We start from the raw sequence: 15,823 nt of genomic DNA on the forward strand, positions 1-15,823 counted from the left end.
ACACATATGTATGTGTAATATATACATATTATGAACCCATAAATATATACACATATTATGACTGCATTAAAAATATCCCTATATATGTTACATGTTTGAGTGAGCGTGGGTGTGGGATATGTGTGTGGGTTCATGTAAGTATAGAGAAAAGTGTGGAAGGATACACACCAAACCATTAACCCTGGTGGGGATTGGAGAAGGGAGGTTATATACATTGTAGAGCAGGGAAAATTACTGTTTTTATTTGACCTGTTTCAAGGAGCTCGTGTTGTTTTTGTAGCTGAGAGAGAGATTAAAATAAAGTGTATCTAAATAAATATTTCTTAAGCTTGTTATATGCCAAGTCCTGTGCTAGGCTCTGGGCATATAAAGATGAAGACCTCCAGGGAATTCCCAGGGACAGGGTTTCTATTTTATTCTCAGGAAGTAGTCAAATGGTGTGCGCAGTGAATGTTTCCTAGAGGAGCGAGTTGAGTTGGAGCTGAATCTTGCATGACACTTAGTTTTCCAGATGGAGACGAGTTTAAAGGGTATTCCAGACAGAAGGAATTAAACGTTGGAAGACAGGTATACAAGAAACAGCCAGAGGCCTTTGGAAACTGCCAGATTATGTGAGGAAGTAGAGGTAAAGGAAACTGAACAGGTAGGCATAGTTCACTTTTAGAAGGGCCTGATGTGTTAACAGAAGGATCCTCATTCAGTGCTAAAGGCTCTGAACTTCCTTCATAAAACAGGACATGACTAGATTTGTATTGTAGAAAGATCATTCTAGCTGCGGAGTGTACAGAACACTGGAGAAACTGGGGAAGCAATGGTTTCTGCATTCAAAAATCTTACAGTTTGGGAATTCCCTGGCAGTCCAGTGGTTAGGACTCAGCGCTTTCACTGCCGTGGCCTGGGTTCAGTCCCTGGTCAGGGAACTAAGATCCTGCAAGCCTCACAGCAAGGGGTGGAGGCTGGGGGAAGCTTACAGTTTACTTTGGAAAAGAGACAAATGATAACCAGCATTTATCACATGCTTACTTTGCCAGGTACTGTTTTAAGTACTTCACAAACATTAACTCTTTTATTCTTCACAACCTACCCTATGGTGGGTAGCATTTTGATCCCTCCATTTTACAGAGAAGTAAATTGAGACACAGAGGACTCAAGTGACTTACCCAAGGACATCCAGGCAGGCAGGCAGGCAGGCTGGCTGACCTTTGGAGATTAAGAACTTAATCCTCATATGATATTGTGTCTTAGGTTTATAATGGAGTGTGTTCAGTTCTAAGCTAGGATAGCTGTCTTGGGGACCATCTAAGATGGACTGGGAGAATCAGATTATTCTATTCCAGAGGAGATGACCTCTAGCCTGAGATCAGTGGCATGGATGAGAGTTCATGGGGATGGGGGTCAGAATCCTCCAGGGAAACGGAGTAGATTGTTTAAAGGCCCTGAGCTGGGAGAGAACATGGCTATTGAGAGGAACTGAAAGTTTTTCAGTATGGCTGGGTCATAGAGTGGTGGGGAGAGAAGGGACTAGTAAAGTGAGCTGGGACAAGACCAGGTGGTTGTTAAAAATTTTTTTTGACTGCATCCTAAAAGCAATGAAAAGCCATTGAAGGGCTTCCTTGGTGGTGCAGTGGTTAAGAATCCGCCTGCCAGTGCAGGGGACATGGGTTCAAGCCCTGGTCCGGGAAGATCCCACATGCTGCAGAGCAATTAAGCCTGTGTGCCACGACTACTGAAGCCTGCACGCCTAGAGTCCATGCTCTGCAACAAGAGAAGCCACTGCAATGAGAAGCCTGCTCACCAAAACAAAGAGTAGCCCCCACTTGCTGCAGCTAGAGAAAGCCCACATGCAGCAACGAAGACCCAACGCAGCCAAAAATAAATAAATTTATATATAAAAAAAGAAAAGCTATTGAAGTGTTCAATTTAAGGAGCAACTTGTTTTGCATTTTAGATTACTGTGGCTATATGTGGTGAATGGATTGGAGAAGGCAAGCCTGCAGGCCTAAGATCAGTCAGGATGTTGTTTGGGTCATCTGGGGGGCCAGGCTTCAGGGGAATGGAGAGAAACAGGCCGGACAACTGCTTGTTGAATACCTATTACCTAAATTAAACTGGCATATATTAAATACAATTTTTTAAGGATTTTTGGGTAACATCAATGCTGAAGCAGTTAGCATACTGTATGAGAATTCTTTGTATAGGAATGAGATGGGGAGCACTGGGAGGAAAAAATGAGGATTTTGGAGCTCTATAGATGTGGGTTTGAATTCTGGTTCTGCCATTTACTAGATCTGTGGCCCTTAATGAGTCACAGGAGCATTCATCAGGTAAAAAAGCTCTACCTTCTCACTCTGGTCTGAGCTACCTCATCTCCATCATCTCCAATATTACAGTATTCTACTATTCTGAACTGGTCTCTGTTTCCAGCCTTGCCCTCTTGATCCAATAACTCAAAGTACCCAAAGTAATACTTTTAAAGCATAGATTACATTCATTTTCTGCTGAAAATCTTTCAGTGGCTCTCCATTTTACTGTTCATTTAAATAGCCTCTACAACCCCATACCATCTCTACCCCTTTCTCACCTCCTTTCTACTATTCTCTTTACATCTCCTATACCCCTCCCATCTCCTACTGTGCTCCAGCCAGAGACTTCTTCATTTTTCTTCAAATACAGGAGGCAGCCTCCTGCCTCAGGGCCTTTGCACCGGCCTCTCTCTGACCTTTAAATGTTCTTCCCCTAAATTATTCCCACTGACTGCTCCTTTACTCAAATGTCATCCTTAGTGAAGCCTTCCATAAGTAATCTATTTAAAATAATATAAAGGGCTATGGAAAAAAGAAGGGAAATGAGGACTGGAGTATTATCTTGTGTGTTTTATTTATCTTGATTACTGTAGCTCCTCCCATGAGAACACCAGGATTTTTGTCCTTTCAGTTCACTGTTGTATCCCCATAGTCAAAAATCAGTGCCTAGCAGATAGAAAACACTCAGATGTGTCCTTCTAATGATATTTAATACAGCTAATAATCACAAAGCACTTATTAAATAGGCCAGGCCTAGTTCTAAACATTTTACGTATTTAATCCTCCCCATAATCCTACGAAGAAAATACAATTACTATTTTCATTTTACAGAAATGAAGGAATGGAGGAAACTGAGGCTCAGAGAAACCAAACAACTTTCCTAAGGTTACACAGCTAGTAAGTGGAGCGACTATTTGTGGAATGAAATGAATGAAATTCGACTTGGCGCAGGGATGGAGATTGACACGGTGGGAGCGGATGCGATCAATTCACGCGAGTGCGTGCAACTTGAGCGCGCAATGCACCGCCTGACGCCAAGAACTAAAAGAGGGTGAGAAGGTGCTTTGGAAACAGCGCGGAGAAGGCTCCAGTGAGCCACCGAACTGCCATCACCAACCGCCGCTCAGTCCACGGCGGCTTGGAAGCAGGAAGTAGCGGCGGGCGTCGCGTGGGGTGACGTCACAGCGGCGCCGGCAGCGAAGGGCGGGGGAGGAGGAGGAGCTAACCGGGCTTGGGGGGCGGCTGCACAGTCTCTGGGATCCCCAGGCCTGGAGGGGGGTCTGCGCGCGGCCGGCTGGCTCTGCCCCCCGTCCGGTCCGGAGCGGGCCTCCCTTGGGCCAGCCCGATGTGACCGGGCCCAGCGGAGCCTGAGCTAGGAGCGGGTCCGTCGCGGAGCCGGAGGGCGGGAGGAACATGACATCGCGGAGGTGAGGAGCCCCGAGGGCCCGGCGCGGGCCTCGGCCCGGCCCCCGCCGCTTTCGTTCAGCCCCGCCCGGGAGGAGGCGGCCCAGCTGGGCTTCGGACTCCCGCCCGGGGTCGCGGGGGCAGGCTCCGTCCCAACCCCCTAGCCCTCCCGGGCCCGGGGGTCCGGCCCCACCGTGCCCCCACCCCTCGGGTCCCCATTCATTTCCTGCCTCCCCGAGTTCCGGCTCCCGCAGCCCTGGGGATGCCCGTCTGGACGGGGCAGGTAGAACCGCCCGGGGAACCGCGGACGCCAGCGGCCCGGCTCGGCGCCGCATTCCTGACCCATTGCCTCATGAGAATTGCCTCATGGTGATTCCGAAATAACCCCGCTCACTTGGGGAGGCTCCTCGGCCTGGGACGCGGGAGGGGAGAGTAGGGGCCAGTTGCGCGGGGCCAGCCCCCCGACGGTCGAGTCGCTCTGGGTCCCTCTGCCTCTTGCGCGCATTTGGGGGCTTTACTCAGGATCCCTGACCCCTTTATATGCCTCTTTGCATCTCCTTTCCCCCCCACCCCTCACGTGCCAGAAATGGAAAAACTGACTGTATCTGCAGCTATTAGAAGTATTTCCTTCCTCTGCGATCTTCGCTTTGGGAGATGGAAGGGAAGGGAGCTGTATGTCTAGTTATTTAATCCTTCACAACCTTAAAAGTCAGGTAACATTAATTACCCCCGTTTTACGGATGTGGAAACTGAGGCTCAGAAGAAACATGCTAGTAAATGATAGGATTTGAACCTAAGAGTCAGAAGGAAGGTTAGTGAATTAATGAGATCCTTTGAAAGCTCCGGGTAATCATACTACTAATAGCTAACATTTATTTAGCTCTTACTGTATGCCAAACAAGTTTAATCCTTGCTATAACTCTATGAGGTAAGTATTGTTATCCCCGTTCTAAAGATGAGTAAAGTGAGTTTCAGAAGTTAGGCAACCTGGGCTTCCCTGGTGACACAGTGGTTAAGAATCCACCTGCCAATGCAGGCGACACGGATTCGGGTTCGAGCTCTGGTCGGGGAAGATCCCACATGACCCGGAGCAACTAAGCCTTTGCGCCACAACTACTGAGCTTGTGCTCTAGAGCCCGCACTGTGCTCTAGAGCCCGCAAGCCACAACTACCGAGCCCATGAGCCACAACTACTGAAGCCCACACGCCTAGAGCCTGTGCTTTGCAACAAGAGAAGCCCACGTACCACAGCAAAGAGTAGTCCCCGGTCCCCGCAACTAGAGAAAGACCGTGCGCAGCAACAAAGACCCAATGCAGCCAAAAATAAATAAATAAAATAAATAAATTAAAAAAAAAAAGAAGTCAGGCAACTTGCCTAAGGCCACTCAATCAATAAATGATGGAGCCAGAACCCTCTTGTTAATTACCAGGTTACTATTATTTTATAAGTATTGCCAATAATTTGTAAGCCTTAATTTTGTTGTTAAACAGTAGTGTGATCTACTGTTTTCAGATAATGATCCTGCTATTTTGTAGTTCCACTCTTTATATACGATTCATATATAAGACCCATTGTTTAGACTTCATTGTCCTGTTATGGTCACCGTCTTAGACATTTGAGAAACTGTTTCAAGCTGTTGGAGTTATTTGAATGAGAGACTTTTCAAAATATTAGGAATGTCTTCTCAGAAATACCTGCACATTATTCATTCATGGAATGAAAAGAGAGAGAAAGAAGAAAACTGAAAACTTGGGAAGTGAGTGATTTGGACAGGTCTGTTGGCAAGTGCTTACAGATCTGGGTAATATATAATTGCATTTCAGCAGAACAGTGTATAGCCTCAAATGTTTTAATTCCTTAGGGAGCTTTTAAATAAAACAGTTGTCTATTTAATCTGTCAAATAGTCATTGAGCCTTTTGTTCCTTGTGTCTGCTCTTCCAGACAAGTAAGGATCTGCTTCTTTTAGGAGACAAAGACTGGGGGCTGGGAGTGGGGTAGGGGCTGGGTAGTAATAGACCCTACATTGTCCAGCTTGTTAGTTTAGAAGCCAGGAAGTGTGGGTATAGCCAAAGCAGCAAGTGGTAAAGATGACAGTTTGAAACGGAGTAATTCCTCCTCTCCTCCAGCCCTCCCTTACCTATTATGGAAAAGAAACGTGTGCCACCTAAAAAGCAGATTATGAATGTAACACACATAATTGGGGATTATTTATTATTATTTTTCAGATCGTAGGTCTATTTTATTATTTTAACCCAGCTTTATTGAGGTATAAATGACATGCAACAAATTGCATATATTTAAGTGTACAATTTGATAAGTTTTGACACGTGTATACACTCGTGAAACCATCACCACAATCAAGATAATGAACATATCCATCACCCCTTTTGATGGCTCCTCGTGCCCTTTATAATCCCTTCCTTGTTGCCAGGCAAACACTCTTCTGCTTTCTGTTACTATACATTAGTTTGCATTTCCTAGAATTTTATGTAAATGGACTTTTATGTGTGGCTTCTTATGCTCAGCAAAATTATGTTGAAATTCATCCATGTTGTAGTGTGTGTCATATAGTTCCTTACTTTTTATTGATTAGTAATATTCCATTTTATGGAGGTACCACCGTTTATTTATCTATCCACCTATTGATGGATGTTTGGGTCGTTTCAGAATTTGGCTTCACAAATAAAGCTGCTCTGAATGTTCATGTACAAGTGTTTGTATGGATGTATACTTTCATTCCTCTTCGGTAAATACCTATCAGTGGTATGGTTGGATCACATAGCAGATGTATATTTAACTCTTTCAGCAATTGCCAAACTTTTTCAAAGTGGTTACCATTTACATTACCATTTACATTCCCACTGGCAGTGTATTAGAGTTCGGTTCCTCCACATACTGGTCAACACTTGGAATGGTCAGTTTTTAAATTTTAGCCATCTAAAGGATGTGTCATTGTATCTCATTGTAGCTTTTTCCCCCATATCAGCACTTTTAAATTTTAATTTTACTTATTTAATATTTTAATGGAGGTATAATTGACATAGAACATTATATTAGTTTCAGGTATACAGTATAATGATTTGATTTTTATTCATTGTAGTTTTAATTTGTATCTTCCCTGGTGACTAATAATGTTGATCATCTTTTCATGTGCTTATTTGCCATCTGTATATCTTCTTTGGTGACACGTCTATTTGATTAAATATTTCCACCCCCCCCCCCTTTTTTTTTTTTTGTGATACGTGGGCCTCCCACTGTTGTGGCCTCTCCCGTTGTGGAGCATAGGCTCCAGACGTGCAGGCCCAGCGGCCGTGGCTCACGGGCCCAGCCGCTCGGCGGCATGTGGGATCTTCCTGGACCGGGGCATGAACCCATGTCCCCTGCATCGGCAGGCGGACTCTCAACCACTGTGCCACCAGGGAAGCCCTAAATATTTTCCCTTTTAAAATTTACTTGTGAAAAAAAAATGAAATTTACTTGTTTGTTTTCTCATTGAAATTTGAGAGTTTCTTATTCTGGATACAAGTCTTTGATCAGAATTGCAAATATTTTCTTTTATTCTGTGGCTTGTCTTTTCATTTTTTAAAATGTCGTAAATGGAGGTTTTTAATTTTGCTCAAGTCCACTTTATCAATTAAAAAAAAAAAGGATCATGCTTGTGGTGTCATTCCTAAGAAATTTTTGCTTGACCCAAAATGTCTCAAATGTTTTCTCTTGTTTTCCACAAGTTTTATAGTTTTAGCTTTATGATCCACTTTGAGTTAACTTTTGTATGTGGTATGAGGTGTGGCTGTATCTTCTCTTTTTTGCATATGGGTATCCAGTTGTTCTAGCTAATTTGTTGAAAAGACTGTCCGTCTTTATTGAACTTGTACCTTTGTTGAAAATCAGTTGTCCATTTATATGTGGGCCTATTTCTAGACTCTCTTCTGTTCTATTGATCTATTTGACTTTCCTTATGCCAATACCACATGATCTTGTAGCTTTATAACAAGTCTTGAAATCAGATAGTGTTAGTCTTCGAACTGTGTTCTTTTTCAAATGATTTTTAACCTCAGAATTAATTCATACAACAAGTAGTTATTGAACCAGGCAGGATGAAGCAGTAGAATAGGCAAAGATCGTTGTTCTTATGGCTGAAAGAGAAAGTGGACAAACACATGAATAAATGAGACTATTTCAGGTAGTAATAACTGCTGGGAGGGAAAAAAATAAACCAAATGTGGAGAATGTGGTTAGTTTTGATAATGGGTTTAGGAAAAATCTCTGAGGAGGTGATCATATGAGCTGACTCCTGAATGACTAATATTCTGAATTTTGTTTAATTATCAAAGTAATTCTTTTTGGTTCATGGGTTTAAGGTTTAGAGTTTGTATGCATTTAATAATTACAATGTCATATATTCAGTATGCTGGCACATCTCAACATCACAGGTAAGGAAAGGAAGGTATGAGCAATTATATGATTCTCCCTCCCACCCAGGTAATATAGCAATGCTAGTGCTGAGTGTAGATTTTGAGATTGCTCGGCTGCCCTACTCTGCCTTGTTTAGCTGACAAAACTGGCTGTATTCTTCAGCATCTGGTGCATCTTTTGCATTTGCTTTTGTTCCTCTGGAAGGTAGTGTCTGAGGGCTTAAACTGAGAGGGCCAGGAAATTTAGCTTGTTCTCAGACTCTAGGCTTTTGATTTATCTGATGCAGGTCAGGTACATTTGTCCCAGGCTCTCCTTAGTGGCCCTGTTCGTTTCTATCCTGTAGGAGTAAATAAACTTGCCTTACTGAAAAATAACAGTTCTACGTCTTTCCAGTTGAAACTGGGTTGTCTTTATTAATGTCTTGCCCCGATGTAAGCTCGGGTTTTTGTCCAGAGCTGCTCAAATGCAGGGGCTACTGCTAAGATCACTTACCCTTCTTGCAAGTGTCAGTGTGGCGAATGTTAGAGAGTCACATAAGAGCTGGAAAAGCAGAGCCAACCCTTGTTTGTAATTGTTACTAGCGGGCCTTGGTGTACTTTGTTAGGCAGCTATGGAACAATAGAAGATACTGTGCTTATTCCTCTTTCCCTTTGGGAAACACAGACAGCACTTGCCCTCCAATGCTTACCTTTTTAAGGAAGGGGAAGGCAAATACTGATGTTTGGCAGGTTCTGTGGCAGTTGTAGCCTGCAACCAATGGTTTGAGACCCTCCCCGAAATGGATTCAAACACCCTAAAATGCAGCCCAGTTCATTACTGAGTTTTGGAGGGTTGTGTGCATTTAGCAAGCTTGTATATGCTGTGGTCCTTGGCAGCACTGAAATATGAAAGATACGATTCATGTTCACAAGGAGCATTGAATTTAGAGAGGGAGACAGACTTGTAGGCCAGCATCAAATGAGTTTGATGAACATAGTACCAAACTGAAACTGAAATTTGTCAGTATAGAGCATACTGTTTAGAATACGTACCTACTTGTATACTGATATACACATTCATGCACACTGTATATATGTCTGTCTATACGCACATACATATACACACACGCAATATGTTTATTTTAAAAATAGTAAGCTATAGATCCAAGTCTGTGTCATTCCATTGACCCACTCTAATGAAACACTGACCCATTCATTCAAGAACTTGGGATTTAACTTATTTATCGTGGGATTACTAAGTGCGGGGGGCACTGTGCTAGGCATTGGGTGTTCCAGGTTTTAAGGAAACAGCAAGTGCGGGAGTGCTGAGGTAGGGAGTTCTTGGAGTGCTTGAAGGACAGAAGGGAGCACGTGGAGGAGCTGAGACAGGGGCTGTAGGTGGAGACTAGACCACACAGGGATTTTTAAGGTCCTCACTGTCACGTGGACCATGGAGAGGAGTTTGGGTTGTATTTTAAGAGCAATGCAAAACTGTAGGAGGATGTGATCAGGGGAGTGGCGTGAGCTGATCTATTTAAAAATATCCCTCTAGCTGCTGTGAAGGGAGGATTGTAGGAGGCTGGAGTGGACCCAGGGAGAGCAGACAAGAGAGAGAGAGGCTTTGAACAGGGTAGAAGCCATTTGTGGAAAGACTTTTGGAGGCAGTTTCCATTTATTGTCTTGTCATCAGAGCAGAGATGCTGACCAGTGAAACTATGAAAAGATAATGATTTATAAAGACATAGCAGCTGTCCACTACCATTAGAAAGCTAGCTGCCTTAACTTTTTTTCTTGCCTCTGTTACCTAGAATGCTTGTCCCTATCGATTGCCCCTCCCTTGTAACTCATCCTTTTCCCATAGAAAATTAAAATTTAATTGGAAAAGAGAAATATTCTTGTAATCTGCAGAAAGTACCAAACTCTAAACTTTCTCCCCAAGGACAAAGATAATGATTTTTCTGGAGCAGCGGGTAAGAAAGCTATACCCAGTATCACTTTATATTTAGGCAAGAAACTGAAATAAGACTTCAGATCCCTAGTTTAAATTCCCTTCTTAGCATAGCAGCCTTGAGAATAAGTTCCTGAAATTATTGGCCTGCTTGACTGTTTCCCCACATCACTGGGGGAAGGGGACATAGATAAAATATTCAGCATCATTGTATTTTCTTTTTGGTTCATCAGCATTTTTTTTTTTTTTAAACTCACTTGACATAAATAAGGTCCTGGCGTCAGTGAGCTAAGCCTTTGCAGAATCTGTATTCACTAATGAGGGATTTAGATTTCTGGTAGGATTTCTGGGCAAATAGTTTGGGTTTGTAAACTCTCTTGGAGGCAGGGATTCTGTCTTTCCTTTCTTCAGGCCCACTCAGCACAGGGCTGATTTGTTTTAGACATTGATTTGAGGCTCTTTTTCATAAGTGTTGGTGTTGTGTGTGTGTGTGTGTGTGTGTACGTGTTTTCAGGCTCTTTCTGTGAGATGGGTGGTACCGACCTGGACCATGTTATGACCTGAGAGTCTTAATAAATAATAGACAGTGCCAGAGGATGACCGATTAGAAGGGATTGTCAAGCTCTGGCAGGTTTGCAGGGGTTAGAATGTGCAAGAGGAGAATGCTCTTCCCCCGCTTCCCTGTGTGACGTTTTCGCTATGCCATTCCTCTCTCTTTTCTCCTCCCTGGTTTTTCTTCATTCCCCGAAGTTAATTCAGGCAGCAGTCATTCACCAAGTGCCCACTGTATACATGAGGAAGACTGGAAATTTATCTTTTTTCTCATCCTGTATGGACGCACCTTGTTGACAGACCCAAATGTAGATATACTAATTTGCCCTTTTCCCCTCCTTTTAGATAATACAGATACATTTACATTACCTTTTGGGGAGACTAACCTCTGCTATTTGAATTCATACTAGGTGGGAGATGGAGGCAGGATTTAGAGATGTACAGCCTCAGTACCTAATAATACCAGTGTAATAATCCTTGAGGCCAGCTCTATAATATCATACTAGACCTATTAACTCCACTATTCTTCCTTACCGTCTCTCACTAAGATCTCAGGGGTTGAATGAACTCTAACTGCTCTGTGTTAGCGATAAGCATGTTGCAAATCACAAAACTGCCAGTAATTGCACTACAAATATTAAACATGTAATTGGGAAAGACTTTTTTGGTAAATACAAAGGCTTTTTGAAAAAAATAGCCAAGGAAGGAGAGTTTACAGTATATCAAAACTCAAGTGGGTGGGTTATGGAATAGAACTTTCAATTTCTAATTATATACTGTTTGAGATAATATAGGGACAGCTCCTGAGCTGTGAAGTTCAGTTTTTGAAAAAGCAGTGTAACATAAATGATTCATATCTCAAAATGGTCTGTGTGAAACTAACATAATTATGCAAGAGAAGAATCTATCTGCATATCTTCCACCAATAATAATAATGATAACAACAGCGATAACAAATGTTTATTAAGCCCATACTCTGTCTAGCCTTTGTGCTAAATGCTGGTTACTAAGTTTCCCCTGTAAACATCACTCTCCTGTGTTCACTCTTTTGTGTGTGTGTGTGTCTGTATGTTCACTCTTAAAAACATGATAGGTATAATTAGAAGTTGGTTGGAAATGAAATAATAATGGTTTATTTAATAAAGGGCTAAAGAGACCACCTGCCTTATCTCCTCTGCCAATCTACCTGATGGGTGGTGGTTGTAGTTACCTAGCGTCACCTTCAACAGTGGAAGTCACTTTTATAATGTCCCTCAGCATCAGCAGGATACTCTACATAAGTGTTATTTTTGTAAAATATACAAAGGTGAGAACACATGGTTGTGAATGAAGACCATCTACAGTCAGAGTTCTGCTTTAGAAATTTTTAGAAATAAATAGCAGAGTGTAATGGTTAAAAGTTTGACTTCTGGAGTCTACTTTGCACGCTGGCACATGGCAAACAGTAAATGTAGCTACAATGTTAACCAGCCATAATGTATAATGGCCAGTAAATTATTTTTTCCCTTGCTATCAGAGCTAGTTGATAATTGAGGGGAAAAAAAGTGTATGTAATAATATAAGCATGGAGAAGTCTTTTCTATTTTATAATTTATAAAGTTTTATTAAATATAAAATATTATTAGTAGTAAATAATAATTCTGTCTTCTCTTTGTCTCCATACTCTTTCTTGATGTAACTTCTCATCTCTGTCTTATTTACTTTCTTCTCCCAGTCATCCCCCCTTTTTAGTACCTATTGCAGGGTCCTGTTAAAATCTGTGCCTTTACTGTGTTTTATTCTGACCTAAAACTAAATTCCTAGTTCCACAGGTGAAACTCCTTGGAGTTTTTTTCTGTGCTAAGCACTTTATGTGTATTAATTTATTTCCATTTCACAACAGTGCTGTGGGTTAAGTTTTTCTAAACATAGCAAGAAACCCAGAAGCCATAAAGGAAAAAGCTGATAAATTTAACCATGCCAAGATGAATTTCTTTGGGGAAAAAAAATAACCACAAGCAAGTAAAAAGGGAAAAAAGCTAAGACAAATATTGTCACATGTATAATAAAGGATCATTTTCTGGTTCTATCAAGAAGAGCCCCTTTAAATCAGTAAGAAAAAAAATCCAATAGAAAATGAACAATGACAAGCTGACAACTCACAGAAAATGAAAAAAAAAGGTGGTCTGAAAACATGAAAAAGTGCTAGTCTCACATAGAAATGCAAACTAGAATGGTACCATTTTCCATGACTCAGATAAAAAAGTTTGGTAATATACGTAGTATTGGCAAAACTGGGAGAAAACGGGCTTTCATGCTTAATTCATGGGAGTCAAAACTGGTACCTTCTTTTGAGTGTGGTTTGGCAAATTTGTCAGAGTAAAAAAAAAAAACTCTTGTCAAAGCAGTTTTATTTCTACAATTTTAATTTACAGATATTTATTTACTTGTAAAAGTGTATAAAGATGATTATAAAGGGTGTGATATGCTGCATTATTTGTAATGACAAAAATCTATGAATAATATAAATGTCCTCTAATAGGGATTAAATTATGGACGGTACATTTTTATAATGGAATAGTGTATAGCCATTAAAAAGAATGCTCGGGGACTTCCCTGGTGGCAAAGTGGTTAAGAATCCGCCTGCCAATGCAGGGGACATGGGTTCGAGCCCTGGTCCGGGAAGATCCCACATGCCACGGAGCAACTAAGCCCGTGTGCCACAACGACTGAGCCTGCGCTCTAGAGCCTGTGAGCCACAACTACTGAGCCCGCGTGCTGCAACTAGTGAAGCCCACATGCCTGGAGCCCGTGTTCCGCAACAAGAGAAGCCACCACAATGAGAAGCCCGCGCACCGCAACAAAGAGTAGCCCCCGCTGGACGCAACCAGTGAAAACCTGCGCGCAGCACCAAAGACCCAACGCAGCCAAAAATAAATAAATTTAAAAAAAAAAAAAAAAAAAAGAATGCTTGCACGGAAAGATCTTTGCGTCGTAGTAAGTGAAAAAATTGGGGTGTAGATCAGGATTGCATTTGTGTATGTGTGTGTTCCACACAGGCTGGCGTAGAGAGAGTAGTGTGTTTGCACACATGCACACGTAGGTAAGTATACGTATGTATATGCACGAGACATTTCTCAAAGATTAGGAAACTGCTAACTAGTGACTTCTGATGATGCAAGGGAAGCTTAAGCTTTTTCTCGGAATTTCATACCTATATGTGCTGTTTTAGTAAATGAATTTTAAAAGGTTTTAGAAAGTTTATGTTTGTGTTCTCAACAAGATTCTAAAGGACATTGAGTCTATAAAAAATTAGAGCTGCCTGAAGTAGTTGGCTGAGATAAGGAAAGATGAAATGGGAATGAAAAACAGGAAGATAAACAAATAAAAAGATCTTGCTAGAAGCAGTAAAGAGTGCCCTTGAGGCAGCCCTCCCAGTGGTGAGGTTGAGGACAAACCTGAGAAATTCTTCTAGAATCTATTTTAAAAAAGAAAGAGGAGATAACAGTGGTGACAGTAAGGGAACAGATCCCCCATAGGTGGTGGCGGCCCAGGCTGGATGACCGGTATTTAAAAATGAAGCAACCTCTGAGCCCGCAGTATTTCATTTAATGAAGACCAATGATGGAGGAAGATGCTGGGAGAGAGCTGTAGAGGGGAGACAGAATGATTTTTCCCTTCGTTCACTTCATTAACCTGATAATTGTAGGTTTAAGGACTTTGTTTTTTAAATACTGCAGTATAACCATCATTATAATTTTAAAATAATTAGAATCTTATTAAAATTAGGAGCAAGGTGTCTGCCTTCTGTATCACTGAAGTAGCTGTCTTTATCTGGTATAGGTATCGGTGTTATATTTGCTTCCTGAAAGGAAGTGGTACGTTTTCCTTTCCTTTTGACTCTGGAATAATTTATAGAGCACTGGGATGGTCTGGTCTTTGAAAGTTTGATAGAATTCCATTTTGAAACCATCTGGGCCTGGTGCTTTTCTGTGGGGTAGTTTTAAAATTGCTTTCTCTATTTTTATATAGAAATTGGTTTGCCTGAGTTTTCTCTCTAATGGACTCAGTTTTGGCAGTCTTTATTTCCCTAGATAATTATTCACTTCATCTAGATTTTATAATTTATTTGCACAGCAGTCTGCAAAGTAGTTTCTTTAAAAAATTTTTTTTCTTCTGTTTCAATGCTTATTTCCCCCTTGTCATTTCTTGTTTTGTGTATTTGTGATTTTTTTTTGTATTCCTGAATAAGTTAACTAGTGGTTTGTCTACTTTGTTAATTTTAAAAAGCAGGATTTTTATTAATTAGATCTACTACTTTTTTGTTTTCTTTGATTTTTGCTTATTTATTTATTTATTAGCTGCATTGGGTCTTCGTTGCTATGTGCGGGCTTTCTCTAGTTCTGGCGAGCGGGGGCTGCTCTTCGTTGCGGTGTGCGAGCTTCTCACTGTGGTGGCTTCTCTTGTTGCGGAGCACGGGCCCTAGGCGTGCAGGCTTCAGTAGTTGTGGCTCGCGGGCTCTGGAGTGCAGGCTCAGTAGTTGTGGTGCATGGGCTTAGTTGCTCCGCGGCATGTGGGATCTTCCCGGACCAGGGCTCGAACCCATGTTCCCTGCATTGGCAGGCAGATTCTTAACCACCACACCACCAGGGAAGTCCCCTGCTTTTATCTTTATAAAATAGATTTCCTTTCTTGTGCTATCCTTTGTCCTTTTTCTAGGGTTTTTTTTTTTTTTGAACTGGGACTTTATTTTTATTCTCTTATATTTTTTATTAATGTTAGTTGTTTGTGTAGTGAATTTTCCACTGATAACTCCATTAGCTGTATCCCATAGATGCTGATATGTAGTGTTTTCATGGCCATTATTTCTTTTTTTTAATAGAATCCATGATAAACTTTATTTATTTATTTATTTTTGCCTGCTTTGGGTCTTCATTGCTGTGTGCAGACTTTCTCTAGTTGTGGTGCACGGGCTTACTTGCTCTGCGGCATGTGGGATCTTCCTGGACTAGGGATCAAACCCCTGTCCCCTGCATTGGCAGGTGGATTCTTAACCACTGTGCCACCAGGGAAGTCCCGCCATTATTTCTTACAAATTGTGTAATTCAGCTTGTATTTCCCCTTTTACCTAAGAGTTGTTTAATGGAAGGTTTTAAAATTTCCAGGTAGAAGAGCCTTTCTGTTTTTCGCTTTTGTTACTGAAGTTCAGGTTTATTGCATTGTGATATTGTTCTGTGTAAT

The 15,823-nt window shown here is 41.6% G+C and overlaps 1 protein-coding gene across 2 annotated transcripts in view; it reads left to right on the plus strand.

Moving 5' to 3' along the window:
- Positions 1-3,528: 3,528 nt before the first annotated feature.
- PTPN11 (protein tyrosine phosphatase non-receptor type 11) overlaps positions 3,529-15,823 on the plus strand; it is a 75,920-nt gene continuing 63,625 nt past the window's right edge. For both annotated transcript variants that reach the window (XM_082853289.1, XM_082853290.1), the window contains exon 1: positions 3,529-3,730. In XM_082853289.1, the coding sequence (XP_082709415.1) occupies positions 3,717-3,730 (14 nt within the window). In that variant the 5' untranslated portion in view covers positions 3,529-3,716. The remainder of the gene's footprint in view (positions 3,731-15,823) is intronic.

This window comes from Leucopleurus acutus (genome assembly GCF_964270905.1).
Source record: "Leucopleurus acutus genome assembly, chromosome: 13".
Taxonomy (NCBI): Eukaryota; Metazoa; Chordata; class Mammalia; order Artiodactyla; family Delphinidae; genus Leucopleurus; species Leucopleurus acutus.